Source organism: Typopeltis vanoorti, chromosome 23, assembly GCF_054136105.1.
Source record: "Typopeltis vanoorti isolate ZY-2024b chromosome 23, IOZ_Tvanoo_1.0, whole genome shotgun sequence".
NCBI classification, from domain to species: domain Eukaryota; kingdom Metazoa; phylum Arthropoda; class Arachnida; order Uropygi; family Thelyphonidae; genus Typopeltis; species Typopeltis vanoorti.
This window is the reverse complement of record NC_143571.1, coordinates 57,236,971-57,263,015: the sequence shown is the minus strand read 5'-3', so window position 1 is coordinate 57,263,015 and position 26,045 is coordinate 57,236,971. Positions and strand designations below refer to the sequence as shown.

The following is a 26,045-nucleotide window of genomic DNA, read 5'->3' as shown; positions in this document are numbered from 1 at the left end:
AAATATTAAGTCAGAAGTTTGGGTTTTTGACTTGAGCCATTCAATCATATGCTGCATTTTTATCATGGCCTGCAGAGGCACAGTTTTTAGAGAACAGGGGACTTGGATAACATTGTAAGGGTTTGCAGTGGAGTGGGCAATGAACATCTTCAATCCAGTAAGAATATTTTGGTTATTAGTTCTGAGTAGTTGTTTGGATCAGGAGAGTGAAAAGAGGCATAGAAATCCAGGAGATTGTCCCAATTGCCACATTGTAGTGCTATGGGGGTATGAGACTGAGATCAGCTCAGAGGAGGTCAATTCATGGAGAGGGAGACAGAGATAAGATTATGGTCAGTTGCCAGGAGAACTGGTTAAGAAAAGGAGAAGGATGAAGAGGATTGTGTGGTCTTCTAGTTGTAGGTTAACTAATTGTGTTAGATCATGATTGATAGGAAATGGTTCAACTTCCCTTCCAGTTTGATCTCTAAAGGGGAGCCTATTTGTATTTTGAATTTTCCTAGGAAGAGAATCTCACAATTTGGGTAATTAGACTGTATGAAATCTACTTTTAGAAATAAATAGTCAGAAAGAGCAGTATGGTTATCAGAATTAGGAGAGCAGCAAATGAAAACTATAAAGTGAAGCAAGAAAATCCTGAGGCAGAGAAAATGCAGGTTTAATAACCTTTGGCAAGGAATGTCTGATTTGACAACGTATGCTCATCCTTAAAATACTGCTTGCTTATTTGGGGTGGTACAAAAAAATACAAAAAAACGTTCCTAAAAATCACTGATACTCTCTAGAGTAGAGCAATTTGGCTCATAGATCTCTCTCTCTCTCTCTCACTGACACTTCAATCCTTAATCTCACAGATGCATTTTTTTTTTTTCTTTCCAGCTCTGGCTTTTCTACAAGTACTTTCATGGTTTCTGCTCCAGTGAACTGCCAACTATTATTTCTTCACTTTCTATTGGGCTTGTTAAAACAAGAGCAGTAGCTGCCCTACATTCCTTTTCAGCACAACTACAAATCAAACCTGATTCTTCTCTTTCTCATGTATTCCATTCATCTCTATCCTCTGAAACAACCTCCAACTCTTCGAGAAAAGAATTTCTTCTTTCTCAATCCCCACCTGCCTGCACTCCACACACGAGACAGTAATGTACCATAGTTTCTTCTACCTCTCATGTATGGGATAAATATGTATCCCATATATGAGAGGTAGATAAATGTGTAAATGTATTTATTTTATATTTATTTATCACATACTTTGCATTCATTCTATCTTTCTCTGTTCTTTGAAATAGCTTTCTTCACACTACTTTTCCAAAGGATTAAGACTTCCAGCATGTTCAAGAGACATGCAGAGGCACCTTCTTTCTCTAGAACCACTTCCTCATACACGCACCAACACTTTTATGCAATTAATTTTGCAACCTTTTACATCAAGATTGATTGATTGATTTGAAGGGAGGGGATACCACATTTCTTGATTGGGACATGCATTGATCATTAATTAATAAAAATGTCCATAATTCTTCTTTAAGTGGAGAAACAATTTCTTTGTTGAATGGAAATACACAAGAATAGTTTCATGATTACATTTTTAGATTTTATTTCAATTCATTAGAATCAAAGATAGAGACTAAATGGCAAAATTGTTGGCTTGTTGCTGAGTAAATAGTGCTTTCACTCTCCATCCAATAAATTGTATGTTCAAATTACACTTGGACAGTTACAAATTATTCCTACTGACAAAATGATGAAAGTACAGAGACAATTAAGTCACTAGGACTCATTCCATTTGTGTCCAGGATATCCATTTTTTAGTGTAGGCAACTGCAAGTTGCCAGATAGAAACAATCTTTAATGTTTGGACATTCATAGGCCTATAAAGTATCATTTCTGAAACTCTTAATATCCAGTTTTAAAAATTGTTTTACATATCTTTGGCAAGGTCCTTAAAATGAACAGGAGAAAACTGAATTGGAAATTTGAATCCTTTAATATGAAAATTTTCAGAAACTTTGTTTTAAATTACGAGTGACATGACACAATCAAAAAAAAAAATAGCAAAACTTATTGGATGACAGAGCTACCTTGTCCTAAAGAGATTCTAAGCAACATAATTTTGTTTGTTCTTGGAAATTACTGTAACTTTTTCAGTTTTAGGAGTGTGTTTGGATTGTATTGTGTGCAATGATATTTCAGTAGTGAGATTTTTGATGATATTTGTCTGTTTTTGTTTCCATTTCTTTTTAGTGTTGGAATGTTAGTATTCAGGAATGGGGATAATCTCAGTAATGTTCTAATAAACGAGACTTTAAAGAATGGATAGTAGATCTATTGTAGAAAGTATTGCATCCTGATTGGCAATTAAACTTGCTAATAACATTATGCCCTAGTAATACATTGATCTGAGATATTGTGGTTTTATGTTTAACACGTTCGCTGCCAACTACGAGTATACTTGTAGTTAGTATATGAACCTCACAAGCCAACTACGAATATACTCGTATGTTGATAACCAACCTCCTATGCCAAGCACGAGTTAACTCTTAGTATAAGTACCTTAATTTGGACCCTTCGCTTGTGAATAAAGTGGAGAGCACGTCTGGGGGCTTGGTAGAAGGGAAATAATTTCAGCTAAAATATAGTATATTATATATGTGCCTCAGAAGCCAACTATGAATATACTCGTATGTCGATTACCGACCTCCTATGCCAAGCACGAGTTAACCCGTAATTTGTAAATCAAATTAAAACTAATAAAATCAATAAAAATAATCAAATGAAATTAATAAAATAAAAACCAATTTATTCAAATTACGAATGGTACATTTTAAAACAATTTTCCACACAATGGTGGTTTTTCCTGGCAAACAGGACAATAATAACGTGTTTCACGTCGTTGTTTGTTTCGTGTACATACACGGCATGGCTTTGTTGGGCGATTCTTTTTTTCTGTAGGTGGTAATTTCCATATAATGAAGATCCCGAATACTGCTGATATTATGTGATGCAGTAAGCTCATCCATTCCAACAAAAACTGAGATAAATTGATCTGTAAATTTTAATGCAGTCATTGTGTTTCCAGTAATTATATTATAAAATTTAAGCGCATTTTGAATGTATATATCAAAAATGAGTATTGCCAATTTCTTTGGCCATCTAATTGTCTTTCGTAAGGCGGAATAGTAAGAAAGCATTTAATCAGAAAGATAGATGCCAGACATACCCAAATTATAGTCCCTAACGATATTTGGTTTTAATTGAATTTTACCATTCCGATTTTTCACTTCAAATTTGTGCATATTTGAAATGGAAAGAACTTCCCTCTTATCTTTCCATTTGTTGACTAAAACAGGGCCTCTTTTTTGCCAGACAAATTCTCCTTTCTTTAGTTTCTTCTGTATAACATCTGGTGGATTGTTTTTCCTATTATTTCTCAGTGTTCCTCACACGTAAGTTTTTCTGTCAGTAAGAGATTCAGTCAGACCTACAGAATTATAAAAATTGTCCATATGCAATACATAACCCCGGTCTAAATATTCTTCCATCAAGTGAAATACAATATCATATGTGACCATTTTCGCTAAAGAGGATTCAGATTTATCTGTATAAATTTTTATTTTTATCACCAATCCATTCGATTCGCATAGTCCATAGAATTTTAAGCCATATTTATGTTTTTTATGTATTGCCGAAACGCCAGTCTACTGCGCCACAACACCATTGACTCATCAATACATAAGTTTCTGTTTGGTGTGTGTGGCTATTTCGCATTACACTATTAAAATGATCTAGGACTGGTCTTAATTTGTGCAATTTATCATTAGCTGCTTGGGAATTATCTGCGAAATGCAAATGTTATAATTTATTTAGTTATTATTGTATATCTTTTGTGTCTTGTATTTTCTTATGTTTCTTTATTTTCCTAAATTCTGTTTGTGTTCCCTCCTCAATTAATTTTATCTTTATTCTAATTCACTCCTTACTTCTCATTCTCTTAGTTACAGCTATCTATCAAAGTTCCCTAATTTCACTGTGGCCACACTCTTAGATGAACTTGCATGCAAATCCTTCAGACAAAGAGATTGCCCCAAGGTAGAGCCAAATTTCTCCCTGACTGAAAATCTGAATTCAACTCCTTTTCAGAATTAAGAAAATTTATTTGTTAACGCTGCGCCATCTTAATTCCTATACAATAGAATTAATATTGTTAGAGAGTCAGCCTGCAGACTACTACACGATTTACTTAATCTAACACAAACAAACTTTACAATATTTTATCTTCTACTGCAGTCGTAACCAGTTCCCACGCTTTTACATAAACAGGTTCTACTTTTAGCAAGTGGTGCATTGGCTTGAATAATCAGAACTTGATTTTTGTAAAGAAAACATGAAAGTTTATTCACTCTAAGTTCTGATACATGTCATTCAAAGAAACTAAATTAAATGAGGAATTTCTAAGGGCTAATGTTATACTAACAGACAAGATCTATATTATACTCGACATCTCACATTAAGGTACACAAACTGAGTCAAGCTGTCTCAATGCTGCTCACTTATTACAGTTACGTTCACGAATATCTTACTCTCACACAAATATTAAGATAAAACCATATTAAATCAATTCAATAACATGCCTAAAACAGTATACGTCTAGAGCTACAAGATTCTTGCTAGAAGATTAGATACTAGAGTCCTGAACATTTTTTTATCACAAGAAATTTAACACTTTCGTTCACCCTGGCCTTAAATTACAATACTATGGACACAAAATTTTTACATTACCGACCAGTTCTATACTTCAGGAGGCTCTTCACATCTGATTTTCCTACAGGCTTACTTCGGGTGGTTTCTAGTTCTGGGGTCTGTTGTTCCTTGTCCCGACCATCCAGTGATTTCGGTCACGAATCATTTCTTTTCCGGATACTCAAAGTTCTCTGACGGAAAGGTACGGCTGGAGCTGCACGATATTTCGCCGTTCACTGGACATTTCATTGCATCGATGAGAATGCTCGAACTCTGCCGCTACTTAACCGTATCATCACTGCTTGACCATCCTGCCTTCACCCGAACGACTTCTCTTCAGCTCCCGCCACAGGATAAGGACCATAAAAATTATGAGAGGGAGAGAGTGAGAGCTCACGCCGCCAAACCTTTTATACTCCTCTGCATCTGCTCTCCCTTCTATGTCATCGGTTGCACCTGCTACACAAGCCTCTTTGCACACCGTACCTTCACCTTCTCCGTCACATCTCCATGTGGGCATTGCATGCGCCTCGGACATCATATTACTGCCTGGGGTCACACTTATAATCCGATTATACAAAATTCTTCATTCTTCCCTGACTTTCTTGCTACAATATTACTTTTATTATATCTTAATTCTTGTCTGTTATTTACAGGGCCATTTATAAAACAATACATAGAAAAATTATAAGAAGGAATCATTACTACTATATTTACAGAATTTGAATTTATACCTGGGGTGCTTAAGGGTCAAAGCTGTATAACTGAGAGGAGACCTCTACATAGCCTTCAAAGGAATGCGGAGAACCGACCAGGGCTTCTGACCTAATGTCTAATCCTCACCTTCTCGTGGTGCACCCTGTTTGGTATCTACTTGGATACTGAACGAACGAGGATGGGCTGGCAATTTGGGATTTAGTCGACCAAATTGTATTCTTATTGGAGTGACTGAAACAAAAAAGACCAAAACTGGTGAGATCTTTCTGAGCAATAAATACAAAATGTTATATTCAGGCAATGACAGTCAAGGAAAAGAAGGAGTAGCCATAGTATTCAACACAAAATACGAGGCTAATCTTCTTGAATGGCAGTCAGTCTCAAGTAGAGTAATGTGGGCAAATATGAGAATGGGGAACTGGACACTGAGACTTATTTGTGCCCATGGTCCAGCAGAAGGTTCTACTAAGGTAGAAGTGGAGGAATTTTTTGATGCTTTAGAGAAAGCAACTGACACAATGAAAAAGGAAAAGTTAGTCCTTGTTGGGGATCTAAATAGCAGAGTAGGAAATGATTGTGAGACATACAAAAATATTTTGGGAAAATTTGGAGAAAAGAGCAAAGCTAATAATAATGGCAAATATCTGTTGGATTTCTGCTCAGGACATGGACTGGTTATTACTAACACCATGTTTCAACATAAAAATGTGCACAATTTCACATGGAGAGAAGAGGCTAGGAATAAGAAAAGTCTCATTGACTATGTTATTGTTGATAGTGATGTTTTCTCTCTGGTGCAGGATACCAGAGTGTACAGAGGATTTGAAATTGGAAGTGATCACTATTTAGTCTTGAGCAGGATAAAATTGAATTTCATATTGAAAAGAATAACATGTAAGAAAGTTTCAAAGCGAATAAAAGTTGAGCAGCTCTCAGATGTGAACTGTAGACTAAAATACAGAAAGATTATTGAAAAAAAAAATGAAAGAGTTTGAGAACAGGAATCAAGCCTTGGAGATTCAGTGGCAAACTCTGAAGAAAACATTGATTGATTCTGCCAGGGAGGCATGTGGTGAGTTTGTCTGCAAGGATAAAAAAAATCAGAACTCCCTGGTGGACACATGAAGTTAAAGAGGCAGTGAAGGAAAAGAAGAAAGCATATCAAAAGTTCCTGTCAAATAAGTCAGCTTGTGCTCTTAGAGAATATAGAGACAAATGCAAGAATGCTAAACAGTGTGTAAAACTAGCTAAACAAAAGTCGTGGGAGGACTTTGGCAAGAATATAGAAAATAAATATCAAGAAGGTGGCAAAATATTCTGGAGGTTGTTGAAGAAGCTTAGGAATGGAGGAAAGAGTGCTGTAAAAGGAGTTAGAGATGATAAAGGTGAATGAAAACAGGAGAAAAAGATATCCTTGAAGTATGGAGTAATTACTTTGAAAAACTGCTAAATGAAACAAGCAGTGATGACAGCACAGTGGTAAAAAGCACTGACCAGTCATGCAGTCAGGAATACATATCCATTCTTGAAGTAGAAAAAGCCATCAAAGGCTTGAAATGTGGAAAGGCAGCAGGAGTAGATGATATTCGACCAGAAATGCTGAAGTATGGTGGTATAAAAGTCTTACAGTGGCTGCACTGCATAGTTCAGAAAGCCTGGAAAGAGGGACGAATTCCCGATGATTAGAGTAGAGCTCTCATTGTACCCATATATAAAAAGAGAAATAAAACTGAATGTGAGAATTAGAGAGGTATTTCCCTACTGAGTGTTCCTGGCAAGATCTATGCAAGTATACTTGAGAAACGGTTGAGAAGAATTGTGGAAGAAAAGCTTGGTGAAGAACATGCTGGATTCATGTCAAATAGAGGCTGTCAGGATCAGATCTTCACTTTGCAATAAATAGTTGAGAAAGCATGGGAATATAACAAAGATCTGTATTTGAGTTTTGTCGATTTGGAAAAGGCATATGACAAGGTGCCAAGAGAGAAGCTATTCAATACGCTGCAGTTATATGGTGTGAATGGGGCATTATATCAAGCAATACTTAGTCTTTATTTGAGTTGTAAGTCAGCAGTTAGAATTGAAGGAAGTACAGGAAGATGGTTTAATTTTAAATCTGGTGTGAAACATGGATGTACATTATCCCTTCTGTTATTCATTATCTATATGGATCACATTATGAAGGAAAGTGATATTAAACATGATATCAAAATTGGAGATGTTAATGTTAGCTCTTTGCTTTATCCGGACGATGTTATACTTCTAAATAAATCCGCTACAAGTTTGCAAGATTCCCTATCTAAATTGAATAACTGTTGTAATAGATATGGTATGAAAGTCAGCATTAAAAAGACAAAGACAATGAAAATAAGTAGAATTGTTGAAAATGTCAACTATGTTGTGAATGGAGAACCTGTGAAACAAGTAAAGCATTTCAGCTACTTAGGCACAATTTTTACTGAAGATGGTAAATTAAATATAGAAATAGACAACAGAATCAGCAAAGCTGGTATGGTGAGAAGTCAATTGAATAAATTCATATGGAATAAGAGAGAAATTAGTCAGAACACTAAATTAGCTGTATACAAGACACTGTTCAAACCAGTTTTAACTTATGGATCTGAGAGCTGGGTCAGAAGTAAAACACTTGACCAAAGACTAGAGACTGCAGATATGAGAGTCCTGAAAAAGATTATAGGCGTGAACAGATGGCATCAATGGCAATATCATATTAAAAACGAGAATATTAGGAAAGAACTTGACATTGTCAGCATCCAGGAATGGGTTAGTGAGCTAATGTCAGGTGGTATGGTCACTTAAACAGAAAGATTAGTGAAACAAGTGTTCTCTGCCAAGTTGGCAGGAAAACGACCCAGAGGAAGACTAATATATAGGTGGATTGATATGGTACAAAGTGCCTTAGACGATAGAAATATAAGATCTGGCAATGTTGGAGTCTTGACTGATTTGGAGGAAAATTGTAGATAGGAAGTTAGTAATGATGTAAATTTTTCATGTGGTACTATCATATCCTGTACACCCCTTGAGGGTACATGGCAGGAATTTGATGATGATGATATATTTTTTTTATATATTTATATAAAATATATAAAACAAACAAAAAGAAAATATATTTTTTGTTTCAATACTATTTTGTCAGTATTGCAGCAATGTAGTACAACAATGGCAGCAAAGACCGCTTTGTTGGTGGATTTGATTCATGGGATTTTGTGCAGTGCAGTGTGTGCGTGAATTGTATTCATTGAGAAAACTAAAGGATATGTGAAAAGAAAGTAGAGAGAGAGAGTGTATTAAATGTTTCAAAAGTGAGTGCCTATTAGGTGATGAGAACACAGAAATTATTATTATTATGTAACTCCTCCAGGAAGTTCAAAGACTCATTGAGGGAGGATACCTACTCTATATCTCTCCGTCTCCACCAATCATAACTATCTTCATCATCTACACCAATGCCATCTACCGCCGACCATCACTAGTATTTTCACCGACAATCACAAACATCCATGTCCACAGCGGAAATATTAGTACTGGGAACAGTACTGACAGTAAGATGAAAAATAATGTTTTTAATGTCGAACATGCAGCTGAGAATATAGAGGTGAACAAAATGGACAATAATAAAGAAATAGTGCACTTGAATGTTATCCTTCACAGGACAAAGGGAGAAATTGAAAAATTGCAGAAGTGGCAAGAGCTTAGCAGGGCTGATTAAGAAAAAGAAACAGGCAGTCCGAGGTGGTAAAAATCACTAAGCAAACAAAATTGAAAAACAAGGAGAAATTTATTTACGGAGACTAAGTGATCAGGAAAGTACTTAATGAAAGTGTGACAAAATTGTGTTTCCCTAGTGAAAAAGGAGTTGAAGGAAATTATTGTCTTGTTTGGCACAAATGATTTGAGGGGCAAGAAGAATTCTATGAGAAAGGAGAGAGGATGTAAAGGAGTTGTTAGAGGAGGCAAAACTGAAGAGTGAGAAGGTGAAGATTGTAAGTCTCTTACCATGCTATGATAGAGGTGAACTGAGGAGGAGGAGGGTGTTGCTAGCTAATGATTCTACATGTAGTTGTGCAGAAAGAATGATGTAGGATTTGTGGATCTGTGGTCTGTATTTGATGGAAAGAAGGATTTGTACAATGTTGATGGACTGCATCTAAATGGTTTTGGTGTTAGGTATCTAGAAAGAGGTTTTTTTCACCGATCATCCTGAAGCGCAAATTCAGGAAAACAAACAATTAGGGTGGAAGCAGGTGGGTTTGTGTGAAGTTATCCATGAGGCGATTGAGTGTGACACTGACCAAATGCACATTCTAGTCTCTCAAGCAAAAATATTGAATAGGGTAGTCAATTCAGGAAGTAAAGATAAGTGTGGGTATAAAGGGATGCTGCAGTTTCTATATACTGATGCCAAATGCATCAGGAACAGGAGGGAGGAGTTTTTGGTATTGTTTATATTTCAGTAACCAAAAAAAGTTGGTGTGGTTTTTCACATTAAAAATTAAACAACTGCAGAAATTTTCATAAAATGTTTTATTCATTAAAATAAGCACCTTCACAATCTACAACTCTTTCCCAATGAGATACAGGTTTGTAAATTCCACTTTTATAAAACACTTTGTCATTAGAAGTAATAAACCCAGCAACCTCCATTTCAATCTCTGTTTTATTACAGAACTGTCTATTTTGCATGTGATTGTCTAACACCAATAAAAAAGGGTGATAATTACTTGGAGAAATGTCAGGAGAATATGGAGGATCAGGAAATATCTCCCATCCTAAAGCACAAATCTTTTCACGGGTGAGTTTTGCATTGTCCTGTAAGAATAGCACTTTCTTCCGATTAACTAGTCCTGGCTGTTTCTGAAGTAATGCATCCTGCACATGCTTGAGTTGCATCAAGTAGATCTTGACTGTAATTGTTTGGCCTGCAGCGAGAAACTATAGTACTGTAGTGGACAATACAGGCTCCAGTCCACCACACACACACACACACACACACACACACACACACAAAAATCATAGTCTTCTGGGTATGAAGCAGTGATTTTGAAGTGTGCGGTACTGGATCGTTTGGTGACAAGCTATGATAGGTTCGCTTCCTGCTAGAGTACAAGATCCATTTTTCATCACAAATGAGCAAGTAATCCAAAAACGGCTTGTTTTTATGAGATGAAAGAAGTCAAGAACAAATTGATAGCATTTGAAGTTTATTGTCATCTGATAATGCACGTGGAACCTATTTGCTTAGCTTCTATGATTTTTCCCAGTTGATGCAAGTGTAAACGAATTGTTTCATCACTCACGTTAAACATTTGTGAAAGTTCTTGACATGATAATCTTAAATTATTTTCGACAGTGGCACATAATTCTTCATTATCAATAATGGAGGGTCTTCCTGAACATGATGCATCTTGAAGTGAATCATCACCAGAAACAAATTTTTTAAACAATCTCTGTGTAGTATGTTCTGCTGCCTCATCCTTTCCAAATGCCACACATATCTTTATGGATGCTTCTGAAGTCTTCAAACAGAGTTTAAATTCATAAAGCAAACAAGCCCAAATTATACCAGCTTCATCATCATTAACGACCATGTGCCCAATGCCCTTAGGTGTCTGATGCCATCTTGATATGATTCTTCCATTGCATTCTATTTTGTACAAGATGACTCAGTTTGTGTATAGAGTTTCTGCACCATTTGACAATGTCATCGCACCATTCTCTGTTTGGTCTTCCTTTTTTTGTTCTTTCCTTCAATCATCCCAAACAGCAGCATTTTTATTTTCCTCTCATTGTTCATTCTACATATATGGCCAAAGAGACATAGTTTCCTTTTGATTATTTTCTCTTCTAGATCAGGTTTTCTTTTTGACCAGCTTATTCTCAAGATCTTTCTATAGCACTTTCTCTCAAATGCTAATATCCTCCTATCAGATTCTCTCAGGAGTACCCAGGCCTCACATCCATAGAGCATGCTGCTGAAGATACAGGTTTCTACAATAAAGTTTGCATCTTTATAGCTCAGCTCTTCCATATTTTGTCCATGGCTTTTAAAATAGTTGTTGCTCTGGCTATTCTAATTTTTATCTCTTTTTTGGGGTCCAAGTCATGCGTCATGTGGCATCCAAGTTATGAAGTGTTCCACATTTTCCAGTTGAAATCTATTGTGACTCTGTTCAGTAACTCCTGTTGTCCAAATATCATTGTTTTAGTTTTTTCAAAGTTGACATTTAGTCCATATCTTTTTCCTTCTGTGTATAGCGTTTGTAATATCTGCTCCAGCCTTGCTGCGCCTTCTTCAATCAGGACGATGTCATCTGCAAAACAGAGGTAGTTTATTCTCATGCCATTTATTGAAATGCCTCCACCTTCTTCTTTAATCTTATCTAGTGTTCTTCCCAGGTGTGTGATGAAGATGATTGGTGATATTGGGTCCCCTTGTCTTGTGCCTTGACTAGTGGCAAACCAATATCCAGTCGCACCTGCTATCCTGATTTTTGCTTGTGCTTGGCTGTTTATATCTTTCAGCAGGTGGATCAATTTATTGTCCACACCATAGGATTCCAAGACAGCCCATGTTATATTTTGGTCAATATTATCAAATGCTTTTTGGAAGTCCATGCAACAGCAGTATATCTTTTCGTTCTTTCTTCGAGCTTTCTCTGCTATTAGTCTTAGTGCAAGTATTTGTTGCACTGTACTTCGATCTTTTCGAAATCCGACTTGCTCATCAGGAAGATGTGCCTCCATATGACCTTTCAGGCATTCTGTTAGTATTTTCATCAGCACTTTGCCAAGATGACTCATTAATGCAATAGTTCTGTAATTAGTGCATTCTAAAGCACTGCCTTTCTTATGAAGAACAACCAAGACCGATTTTTTCCACTCTTTGGGGCATACCCTGATCTCCATATTTCATTACACAGCTTATGCATCTTATGCATTTCTTTTACAACTGATTCTCCCCCATATTTTAGTATCTCGCCTATTATGTTGTCATCTCCAGGACTCTTGTTGTTCTTCAGATGTTTTATAGCCTTATCACCTCCCCTTCCAAGATGTCATTTTCAAAAATCTCTGCTGGTGGAGAGATTGCTTTTAGTTCTTTGATTACTTCTGTTGCAGTATTATTTAGTTGATTTTTATATAGTTCGCTGCAATATCTTGTCCATCTGCGTATGATTTCTGTCTTGTCCATCAATACTTTACCATCTTCATCTTTGACTGCTACTGATCTTGTTTGCCACTTCCTATTGACATTTCTTATAAGTTTGTAGACCACTCTAGTTTTGTGTTCTCCATAGTACTGTTCAATGTGTTTGCACTGGTCCTCCACCCATTTGGCTTTATCAGATCTTGCTGCTTTCCGCACTTCATTGTATTTTAAATAACTCATCTGCTGCCTCTGAATTATCTCGTTTAAGTTTCAGTTCTCTTTTCTCTTGTACCAATTTTAGGGTTTCCTGAGTTATCCATTTCTTGTTGATCTTTTCTCTTTCAGGAATTACTTCCTCTGCTGCTTTTTTTAGCACTGAGTCAGTCGTTCTGCTCTTGTATTTATATTTTGTTTTTCACTTGGGGTCTTAAGCTTAGTTTCCAATATGTTCTGATATGCTGTTCTTAGCCTGTCTTCATTTAGTTTTGGGATGTGTCTAGCTTTTTGGAACTTTCCTTTGTACTTCGGTTTCAGTTTTAGTCTTATATTCGCAATCACTAAGCTGTGGTCCGAATTAATATCAGCTCCTTGGAATGATCTGCACTGTTGAACTAAGGTTCTCCATTTCTGATCTATTAATATCAGGTCGATCATATTCCTGTGTTTGCCATCGAAGGAGCGCCATGTCCATTTACAACAATCTTTTTGTTGGAATTTGGTTTTGCAAATCATCAGGTTGTTATCCGTGGCAAATTCCAGAAGCATCTCTCCACGTTCATTTCTTTCTCCATATCTGAATTTTCCCATAACCTTTTACCAATCTTTGCATTCCAATCTCCTCCAATGATGAGCATATCTGCTTTGGCACCTCATCAATTTCTAGTTGTAGATCCCTGTAAAATCTCTCAATGTTTTCATCTGCACTCTCTGCAGTACGTGCATATATTTGAACGGTTGTGATATTAAATGGTTGGGCACTGAATCTTGCAACCGTTATTCTTTCACTAACTGGTTTGTATCCTATCATTGCCTGACAGGCCTTGTTACTTAGCAGGAAACCTACGCCTGCTTCATGCTTTCTTTCATTTCCTGACTAGAGAACTCTTCCACCATTTGATTCCCCTCCACCAGGTTCAACTGACATTTTAAAAGGGTTCAAAGTCACAAAAATAGAGTACACACCAAGTTAGAACACGCTGATTGACTGATATGAATAAAATAAAACAAGCCATCACAGAGAACTCTGCTGAAAACCATACGAACTTTTTTTGGTTACCTGATACAACCTCACCGAAATGTATAGGCATTAGTGAGACTTGGCTAACTGCAAATTATGTAGTTACAGGGATATAATGTGAAGGATTTGGTATTTTCAGGGAAGATAGATAAGATAAAATGAGGGAAGAGGTACTGATAATGAAAGTGGATGGATTGCAGCTGAAAAGAATAGATAAGTGAGAAAGTGGCTGTTCATTTGAAGCAGTCTGAGATTAAGAGATTAAGGACAGTGAGACAAAATACAGAGTGGGTTGTTGCTATAGACCAGAGAGTTTCATGGATGATTTGGAAGACATGCATCACCAAAGTAGTAAGAGTACAGGTCGAGATTATTGTGGGCGACTTCAACTATGGAGATATTGACTAGACAGAAGAAAGATCACAAGGCAGGAAGGAAAAGAAATTTAAACACCTACTGAGATATAATTACTTCAGGCAGCATGTGATGGATGGGGACTAGGGGTGTGAGAGTATTGGACCTGGCCATAGGATCAGAAGAGCTATCCATAACCCAGGTGACCACATTGCCTCTGATTGGTGAAAGTGACCACATGGTCTTGACTTGGGAGATATGAGGAATATTCTGTCAAGAAGGAGTATATGTGTGGAACTACAAGGCAGGTGATTATGACAAGCTTAGGAATAAGCTTAAATCTGTGCCATGGCATAAAACACTGCAGGGTAAGGATGTTAGTAGCATTGGAGACAGCTAAGGGTCATCTAGAGGAAACAATATTAAATTGTATACCTAAGGTAAGTAGGGTTAATCAGGTGAGTAGTATCAATAAGCATGCATTGCAGAAGCAGAAAATGCTGTGGAGGATATATAAAGAGAAATGTGACTGTATAGTATGCCAACCGTTTGTAGATCTCTGCTTGGCGTTTTGCCAGGAATAGTCGATTCATGCTGAAGGGGAGAAAGAAATGAAGGATGTACGAATTGGTCACCAACATGCGAAATCACGTGCTTTCTTGTCTGTTACTGTACTAGTAGTAGCTTGATTTTTGTTGTCGCTTTTTTGCATTATTTTTTTATTATTAATTCGTATGATGGATCCAGTACAGTCAACAAGTTCTGTTGTTAAACGTTTCAGTAGCTCTTGCAAAAGAATAATGTGCTGCCATTCTGCGAAAAAGAATCGTTAAAAGGCAGTCTCCTTGTTCCCCTTTCTCAAGTCATAAAACCTGCAAGTGCAATTGCGGGCGTATCAGGGTCAACTGTAAAAAGATTTCGTAGGGAATCAAAAGGTGAAGGTATGCCAAATTTTAAATCTCTTGAAAAAAAAAGAAAGAAAACCATCGAAACCGTAGCTTTGAATGATTTTGATGTAGACGTTATAAGAAGAACTATTCACGAATTTTACGTGGTCGAGAAAAGAGTGCCAACTGTTCCGAAATTGATTCCTGTGCTTAAAGAAAAAATTAATTTTCCTTGGAAAAGAGAAACTTTAAGGAAAATACTTCATGAAATCAGATTTTGTTTTAATGCTATTATTGAGTAGTTTTAATGCTATTGAGCATTAATATAGCAATAGCATTAATATAATATAGCAATTTGGGCAGAAGTGAAAAGTTTCATTTGCCATCGCAACGTAACTGGGGATATTGACATGTCGGAACTTTTTAAGCTTTCAGAACAGGCGATTGAAAGTATTACAGTTCAAAACTGGGGAAAATATTGCTCTCATGTCACCTCATTGGAAAATATGTATTGGGACAGAGACGGAATTATCGAAGAATTATGCAAACATTTGAATCAGTTTAAGTGAAAGTGATGGCGATTCGGACACCAATTCAGATGACTATGAAGATTAAAAGGATTTGATAATGGTATTTTTTCCAACCTTTTTTTTTGCATGAGTTTGTTAAAAGAGTCCCAACAAGTCATAAATAATTAATCGGTTTAGGACATTAAAGTGTCTCAGTTCTTCTCAACTCAAGTTTAGAATATCTAAATTCGTTTGGAAAAAAATTCCTGTTTTTCTGTATAATTATTTTCATTTTATAGAAAACTTTCTTAAAAATAAATTTCGTAAATTTTTGATTTATGCTATACCTTTTTTAATTTTGTTAATACTCTACATATATTTTTCCAACTGTTATAAGAACAAAATAGTTACACTTTAAAAACTACAATGTTCGTAAAAGAAAAGCTAAATTTTCCAACCTGTAATAATAAACAAACTCATCCCAGAAGAAGAATTGATTACCCTATTATCGGAATGGATTCTCCTTTTTGGGACATGCACAGAAGTGTCGAAGGGTCTCTAATCTGTGGGCAAACTATAAATCCATAAACAGTACATGACTCAGGCAAGAAAGGTGACCAGCATGGCAAGGAAGGCAATTCAGATTATGAGAAGAATCTAGTCGAGCAGGCCATAATGAGCAAGTAAGAATTATGTAGCAAGTAAGAATAAGAATGACAATGGAAGATTAGCCTTAATGAGTGATGATGGTCATTAGTAGACAAAAGAAAATAAAATATTTGGTTATTGAGTGACCACTTTGCAAGGGTTACTTCATCCAAGCGAGGTTACTGCTGTAACACATGTGATAGACACTGATGTGGAAATAAAGGTGAGTGAATTGGAGGTTCTTAGGATTTTACAGAATCTCAATCTAAATAAAGCTATGGGATTAGATGGAATATCAGTGCATGTTTTGCAAGAATGTGCAAAGGAACTAGCAGTGCCTCTTATCAGTCTCTTTAATTTAATTCTCATGGTAGAGTTTCAAGAGAGTGGAAAGAGGGAAAAATAATTCCCTTGCATAAGGGAGGTTCTAAGACTGCAGTAGAAAATTATAGACCAATCAGTATCTCAGGTGTGGTTGTTGAAATACTAGAAAAATTTGCCAAAAAGAGAATTCAAGAATGGGTGGATAAAAATATGGTACTGTATGAGGGTCAACATGGCTTTGTGAAGGGTCAATCATGCCTTAGTAACTTGCTAACTTTTATAATAGAGTAACAGCAGAGTTGGATAAAGGAAATGGCTACACAATAATTCTGCTGGATTTTGCAAAGGCATTTAACAGAATACCACAGGAACTCTGTTACACAAATTAGAGCAAATAGGGATCGATGTGACACTGGTTAAGTGGATAAGAGGGTGGCTGCTGGATAGATATCAAAAAGTGGTATATTGAGGGACAGATCGATAATTATTAGATAATTATTTCAACAGTCCTGAGCTTGCAGACTACTTAGATATCAAGAAAATTGATGTTTATGGGACTTCTAAGACTACAAGCAAAGAAATGCCTGAAGAAAGGAAAAACTTGCCTTTCAGCATAGGAAGATTGCTGCCTTGAAAGACAAGAAATATATCACTATGCTTCGCAAGCATGATCCATGGGAACGAAATGGAGGATGTAGACAAGGAAAGGAACAGTGAAAAAACTAGCTGTGGTATTATAGTACAACAATAACAACACCAAGGGAGTTGTTGATCATTTAGACCAAATGCTTTCATATGCTCTGCTACCAGAACAAGCAGAGATACTATGTAAAAATATTCAGACACCTTTTGAATATATCTGTGTATAATGCTTTTGTTCTATGAACAAAGTTAGGGCTTGATCACATGGCTTTTAGGCTGGATCTCATAGACAAGATCATTGAAACCTGCTAACCCCATGGAGTAACAAATAAGGCAGAAGACCAGCTAAAGGAGGGAACCCAATCAGACTTACTGGAAAGCACTTTCCATAATGTATACTCCCTACTGCAAAGCAAGCAGAGCCAATAACAAAAAGTATTGTTTGTGCTGTTTGTTGCACAAGATCAGTTTTAGGATAGAAGGTGTGCAAAGAAATGCATATGTGGTGCCCCGATTTCCAGATAGGGTAGTGTGCTTCACTTTGCTTCAAATTCTACCATACTATTCGAAACTTCTGAGAAAATTTCACTTTATGTAGGTTATTATGCATGTATAAAAATCATTTATTAGCTAAATGTTCTTTTTTTAGTAATCATTAAATAAAATGTCAATAAAAAGTATTGTAAATAAATACTTTTTATGCCTAGTTAATCATGTAATCTTGAAATTCGGGATAAAAAAAACTTGGGCTAAAGTATCAGCAACTGGAACCTAACGGCAAAGGGTAAAGAGTTTTATTGGATTGATGCAGGGAAAATGTTTCAGCACTTGGGAGGGGCAAGAACAAGGGGGTCATCCCTGGAAGTTGAATAAAAGTTTAGTTAGTAGGGCATGAGGACTAGATTTTTTGCTTGGAGAGTTGTGAATCAGTGGAATGTTGCCCGAGTCATTTGTGAGTGCTTTGTCTGTTAGTTTCAAGAAGTATTGATAGATTGTGCAGATGGTTTGGGTCTCCCGCGATGAGTCTTCAGACTTCATGGAGGTGCCAAAACAACAACAACAATAATAATATATACATGCACACCAAACTATGAGTTTGCTCTCTCTGACCACTTGCTAAAAACAGAAACTATATATTTCATTTGGGGGGGGGGGGGGGAAGAAAAATAAAGCCATTCTCACAATGTCATACCAAAATTTATTGAAGTACATGGAAATAAATCTATTCCTGACAACAAACAAATTTGCTTTCATTTTTCATTCTCCTCTAAATGTCTCAGTCTGGTTCGATGCTGTTTTGTTGTTCATTTATATTATTATGAAGTTACTTTTTTTTCCTGATTTGTTGAGTTTTGTGAAATTAATTGGTGTATTTTTAATATACTATTCTAGTTTTTAGTACATTTATTGTATTAAGTGCATTTAGTAATATTGTTAAATTTAAATTATTTTAAAAATTGTACCAAAATCATAAGAACAAAGCGCAAGTTAATGTAGATGCTGGCAATGGAAACCTTTGTTCAGCTGAGCAGAAGCATTGCAGCACCATTGTTGAAGATATACGTGAAGATAACATTTGAAAAATGTCATAATGGTGTTTCCATCATGAAATTTGCACTTGATGGAAGAAGAGAAAAAGAAAGAGAGAGAGAGATAAAATGGTTAGCTTATCAGTGAAATACAACAGCACTGAGATAAGAAGAAGGGTTAGGATGGCAAATAATTCAGTCCACAGTCTGTGCTGAAGAAAGACAAGCTGTGGAGTCGATTTGATATTAAAAAAATACTTTTAAAGGGGGGGGGGCACCACTTGAATGAATTTGACTGCAGGAGCCTGGAGAAATTATTCATTGTGTTGAAACCTAGTGTAGAGAGTCATGGAAATTTTATATCATGGAGGAACAGTGAGAATGTGTGTAAACTCAGCTATGTACATGAATGAGACAGTGATATTAATGTCATTGAGCATGGTTAGGAATTTCGTCAAGGGATGGAAATGTACGCTTTGGAATCAAACTTTTTGAGTGTATCTGTGGACAGAAAAGAGAAAGTTGCCCAACAAGGCCAAGCAGACTAGATGTAAGCATGCAAAAATTCAGGACTAACTTATGTCAATACACAAATGCCAGGGGCAGAGGCCATTACTTTGATGAACATGTTTTGGTCTAAGATTATTGGCATAGTGAAACCTAACTACCAGTCAGATGTAGTAAGTGGAAGAATCAAGTGTGATGGGTGTAGTATTTTTATGAAGGACAGGAGAGATGGAAGATGGTGGGTTACTACAAAAGATAGATGATTTGTGCCCAGTTAGTGTGGAGACTCATGAAAGCAAAAATAGTACTAATGTCCCATGTAGCAGTGACTTTGAGGATATCTGGTGTGAAGTCGAGGCTAACATGATGAAATATATAGTGGGATGTTGCAACCTACCAGGTGGTTCAGCTATTTGGGATGATTAAATGCATCATTAAATTATGGGTAGTAACAGGTAATCATTATGGGTGACTAAATTATTCCAAACATTGATTGGGTAGAAGAGAAATCATGATATAAGAGTGAAGGAGAATTTATTGAACTGCTGTGCAACAACTTTCCTCCACAGCATGTGAAAGGAGAAACTTCAGATTAGAATATTATATATGATCATAGTGTCAGAAGGGATCTCAGTTAAGAATGTGGCTGTTTCGCAACCAGTTGGTAAGGGTAATCATGCCTCTTAGGAAACAGCTAACTATATGGATGTTCCAATTAGAATAGGTTATAAGTTGAACTATACAAAGCTCAAAATTATGAGAAACTTAGGATAATACTATCTTTGGTCCCATGATATCAGTTATTGGATGGTAAGGATATCAGCAATGCGTGGGATGCTTTTAATAAATGCGTAAATGAGGCAGTATCTGAATGCCTCCCTAAAGTTTGAAGAACAGATAGCACACATTCATTTCACTCCCACCCTATCTCGTTAAGCAAAAGATCCATATAAGATGATGTGGAAGGAATATGTTAATATCCCTTCCACATCATCAGAAAGAATATATATATATAAAAAGTGCAGGCTAGGAACGTTGCGTATTGTACATAAATCTAAATAGGAATATGGAAAGAAATTGGCTTCAGGCTAAAGGCAACCCAAAAAAATTTTATTTCTATGCTGCAAGTAAAAGAAAAAATGTGGAAGAATATCTATTGAATGTAGATGGTACTGTTGTGTCAGAAACAATGAGATGGTTCAAATCATGAGTGCACATTTTGCTAAAATCTATCATCTGAATGTATGTAACATGATGCATACTACTACCACTACATTAGATGAAGAGATAGAAGTGCATGAAAACGAGATTCAAGAGCTTTTGCATAACCTGGATATTAATTCAGCAGTAGGGCCTGAATGGGATATCAGTACATATGATAAAGGAATGAATATTCAGCCAAATTGGCTTTACCCTTGACATATAACTTGAGTCTCAACTCAGGAAATATCCCATAGGAATGGGAAGAATGTAAGATAATTGCATTGTACAAGACAGTGTTCAAACCAATTTTAACTTATGGATCTGAGAACTGGGTTAGAAATAAAACACTTGACCAAAGGCTAGAGACAGTAGATATGAGAGTCCTGAGAAAGATTAGGGGCATCGCGAACAGATGGTATCAATGGCAATATCATATTAAAAATGGGGATATTAGGAAAAAATTTGACATTGTTAGCATCCAGGAATGTGTTAGCAGAGCTAATCTCAGGTGGTATGGTCACTTAAACAGAATATGAGAGGAAAGATTAGCAAAACAAGTGTTCTCTACCAGGTTGGCAGGAAAAGACCCACAGGAACACCAAGATATAGTTGGATTGATACGATACAGTAAAAAGTGCCTTAGAAGATAGAAATATAAGATCTAAGAATGTTGGAGTCTTGACAGGTAACAGATTGATTTGGAGGAAAATTGTAGATAGGAAGTTAGTAACAATGTAAGTTTCATGTAGTACTAACATATCCTGTACACCCTTTGAGGATACATGTCATGAATTTGATGAGGAAAATTTTTTGTTATGTGGAAGGCGGAGAGAGGAAGGGATATCTGTCGCAGTTTGTGTGCAGTTAAAAAAGGGATGAGGACTAGATTTTTCTCTCATACGCAGTGAATAAGTGAGTTGAACAATTTGCTTCAATAAGCAATCAATGCATCCATTCTGAATGAATTTAAGAAAAGGAATTAAAGCTGGGTTGATTTATCTACAGCCTCTCTCAATGAGCAGGATCCTTTACTCCTTGGAGATCTCAGATAATGATGATGATATTATTATTATTATATGGGCACCTTTATGGAATCCGAAGACTCATCGCAGGAGATCCAATCTATCATACCTCTCCCATTAGCTCATTAACAGACAAAGCACTCACACAACTCATTCATCACACGACTCTGGCAACCCATTCCACTCATTCACAACTCTCGAAGGAAAAATCTAATCCTCACACCCTTAACCACACCTTTATTCAACTTCGAAGGATAATCTCTTGTTCTGGTCCCTCTAGACAAGTGCTGACATTTCCTATTAATCCTATAAAACCCTTTAAGCAACTTAAATGTTTCTATCATGTCCCCTCTTTTTCTCCTATCAACTAACTTCTGCAATCCACACATCCTCACTCTATCCTCATAGGGAACATTCCACAGGCCACTCACAATCTTGGTCACTTGCCTCTGAACTTTCCACTGCTTCCTTGTTCCCAAGAAACCCAGGGGACCAGATTTAAGCACAGCAATCCAAATATGGGAGTATCAAGGCCTTATAAAGAGGATTGACTTCCTTATCTCTGCATGTTAATGTGTTTTTTCAATAGCCAAGTAATCTTATGAGCTAACTTAGTAACATTAACAATATGTCCTCTTACTGACCACCCGTAAATCTCTAGCTTCATCTATTTCCTGAAGTACAGTTCCATTGTGGTTATATCAAAATGCATAACTTGACATTTCTGCACATTAAAGTGTCCGTTATATTTTGCCCATACTGACCACCTATTTAAATCATCCTGCAAGCTCCCCACATCGCTTTGAATAACTATTACTCTGCCTAATTTTACATCATCAGCAAACATTGAATATTTCCTTTCAGGTTATTTCCTATATCATTTATGTACAAATTAAACAGCAATGGTCCCAGGACTGAACCTTGCGCCGCACCACTAGTCACTTGTTTTTGCCTCAGTTCTGCCCCTCCATATAATACTTTTTGATATCTGTCCAGCAGCTACCATCTTATCCACTTAACCACTGTCATGTTCATGCCCATTTGTTCTAATTTGTAAAACAGAGTTTCATGTGGTATTCTGTCAAATGCCTTTGCAAAATCATTGTGTAACCATTTCCTTTATCCAACTCAGCTGTTACTCTATTATAGAAAGTTAGTAAATTACTAAGGCATGACCGACCCTTCACAAAGCCATGTTGACCCTCATACAGTATCATATTTTTATCTACCCATTATTGAATTCTCGTTTTGACCAATTTTTACAGTACTTTTACCACCATGCCTGAGAATATTGATTTGTCTATAATTTGCTACTGTAGTCTTAGAACCTCTGTTATGCAAAGTAATTATTTTGCCCTCTTTCCAAGCCTTTGGAACTTTACCTGAGCTGAGACTTCAATTAAAGAGCTTAGTCAGATGCATTGCAGTTCCCTTGCACATTCTCTCAAAACCCTATCTGATATTCCATCTAATCCCACAGCTGTATTTACATTGAGATTCTGCAATGTCCTGAAAACCTCCAATTCATTCACCTCTGTTTACACATCAGTCTCTGTCACATTTGTTAAAGCACTAACCTCACTTGGATGATATACTTGCAAAGTGATCACTCAATAACTCAACTATTTTATTTGCTTCTGGCTGCTTGTGACCATCATCACTCATTAAGGTTAATCTTGCATTGTCATTCTTATTCTTACTTGCTGCATATAATGAAAGAACTCTTTGGGATTTCCTTTGCCCTGCTCTACTAGATTCTTCTCATAATCTGAACTTGCGAGACTGCCCCAAATTTGGGAGACTTACATCATGAGAACATCAGCCTAACGGCCAAGACAATCCAATATAGCTTGCTAGGGGCATCATTAGGAGTTTAGGAACAAAAGTAGTTTCTTGTCTTCTGCCTCATTTGCTTTTTGTAGTGCCTGCGTGCACATACCATATTTATATGTTCCCATGAAGATGACAATGCCGAAATATAGGAAATATTTATTAAATTTTCTTTTAATTAATATTCCAGTATACATTGTGTGAATTCCTTAAATAATTTAATAGTCATGTGTTGCCAACATATAAGCCTTTCTACAAGAATTAGTTATAACTGACACAACCAATTATCACAATAAGATTCATGGCATCATTGATACCAATACTTATAAAATAATTACAAAAGACCTTACTAATAACTATTATTTTTCAAGAAATGACAGTGTATACTAAATATTAATTGTAATAATTTTAATTAATGCTTCCTATGTTTGACAATGTTACATTGCCATCATCAGGGTTCACAAAGCAGTGATATGTGCCTTCAAGCACTAACACTGGGTAAATGAGACTGAAGAAAGGCAACCAAAGTCAGGCCTTAAGTCCTAAATGGCACCCAAGTGACCTGAATTGGTTTGTCTTGGCAGTTTGGATGAAGATCTGATGATGAGTGCTTCCACATATTTGGGGCAGTTTCGTGCACCCAAATTTGTTGAGGTTTAGAAAGTTTCTCAGGGCTGAGGCAGATTTCAGGAATAGCCTCTCATATTTGTATTTGCTGCAGTGCAAAAGTGTGGTCTTCTTCCAGCATATCCCATTGTGAGTGTTCAAAACATGGACAGCAAGTTCACATCAGCCGTAATGGCAGAAATGGATGTTGTCTATGTATTCAAATTTTTGAGGCACTCATCCTCAGATGTGTTCATTATAGATTAAGAAATATTCCTTTTCATTTTATGTTATGCTAATTTAGTGGGATTACTGAAGTAATTCATTTTAATTCAGTGTATGCTTTCTTGTCAGTTCTATAAGTGGATGATAGCATTTTCTCTTTTTAAAGAATGAATAGTTGTATTAAACTGTAATATTTTAAAATGAATTTTGAAAAGTAATTTTTTCTGCATGGATAATTTAGTGCAGTATTGTGTTGCATTAAATTAAAATGATGAAATCGGAATAAAATGCTCTGTGAATTAAATAAATCAGAATAGTTGTTTCATTGTAGGCTGCTCGTCGTGAAATGGAAAGACAAAGACAGTTAGAATGGGAAAGGCAAAGGCAACAGGAATTATTATTACAAAGACAGAAAGAGCAAGAAGCAGTATGCCATTTAAAAAATCGTAGCAAGAATCTTTCATATGAAGTCGAACAATTGGTAAAGTTACATCACTGAGATATTTTGCATTTGCAATATTAATATTTCATTTTGACAATTAATGGACATTTTCTTTCAAATCATTACTGTGCAAGTTATTTTATGAATATGTGCACCGACTTGTTTGTAGTTTTCATTTTTTTAATTCACTGAATGTTAATTGGTGATGGAAGATGGCAGCTCACACTGGCATACTTGTCACTCTCAATATGTGTTTTAGATAAACAAAATTCACTGAATTAAAAAAAAATCTTATTTTTGAATGTGTATTCAAATTTTATGCTGCCTTTTAGTTTGTACTATGACAAGACAAACTTTTAGTTTGTCTTGTCATAAATTATAAAAAAAATTATTGTATGGAAAATATAAATCTACAAGTAGCGAAGAATCATAATCAGTATATACATTTCTGTCTGTAAGGTATCAACAGAAATTAATAGATTGTGGAAGTTTAATTAGCAAATACCCAGTAAGTAGCCAAGTCAACTGATGTTTGCAAATTACTGCACACAACAGTTGGCTTGGCCACTTACTGGGTAGTTGCTTAGATGGTTTATGCTCCAAACATTTGCTTGATTTTGTTAATAAAGGCTATTTATTAGTTCTGATTTTTTTTCCCAAGTATAATTATATTGTAAAATATTCTAAGCATAAAACATCTAAGCCTTCACAAAAAAAAAAAAAAATAAATAAAAATAACTTTGAACCATTGGAACCTTTTTTGTATTTAATTATCTTAGACTTTTTTTTTTTACTAGCAGACCTAATCATTTTTCTTGAGTCATATTTTCATGAATGTTCATGTTGTTATCTAAGAAAATTTGATAAGTAGTTCCTCACCAAGGATATTGGAAAAAAGTTCTCCTCTTCCATACTTTTCACTCTCACATTTATACGAAACCATTATAACAATTTTCGGGTCTGATTTCATACTTCTTTTCCATTGTTTTGCATAAATGGCCAAGACAAATTGAATTGCCACCCACTGTATGAAGAACAGTGCACTGCTTATCTAGTCTTTCACCAGAAAGAACTTGTTTAACAAGTTAATTTTCTAGTCTTGAAGATATACCTCCCCCAAACAAAAAAAAAAAAAAAAAACAGCATCAAACTGTCATCCTTACTTGAATAATCTTAAAAGTAAAGGATAAGTTCATCACCATTATCAATTCTTCTACTCTCAATGTACAACAGTTTGTCCTGACAGTCTGCTAGATTTGACATATATAACAGACTGTCAAGTTGTTCACTCATATCATGGTGAATACTTTATTTCTTCAGATTTCTTCCTCTCACTAACTTTAAATACTACTTGTAGTTTTGCTGATAATGAAAATTTCTATTCCTTCTCTTCATTCAAGAAACCTTATATTTATGATCTTCCATGAAGTGAGAAACACCTCATTACCT

At 35.9% G+C, this 26,045-nt stretch overlaps 1 protein-coding gene across 6 annotated transcripts in view; it reads left to right on the top strand.

The window, feature by feature from the left end:
- Window positions 1-26,045, top strand: part of LOC150093872 (intersectin-1-like) — a 510,882-nt gene that overhangs the window by 190,495 nt on the left and 294,342 nt on the right. For all 6 annotated transcript variants that reach the window (XM_090413144.1, XM_090413145.1, XM_090413148.1 and 3 more), the window contains one exon: window positions 24,486-24,635. In XM_090413144.1, the coding sequence (XP_090269270.1) occupies window positions 24,486-24,635 (150 nt within the window). The remainder of the gene's footprint in view (window positions 1-24,485; window positions 24,636-26,045) is intronic.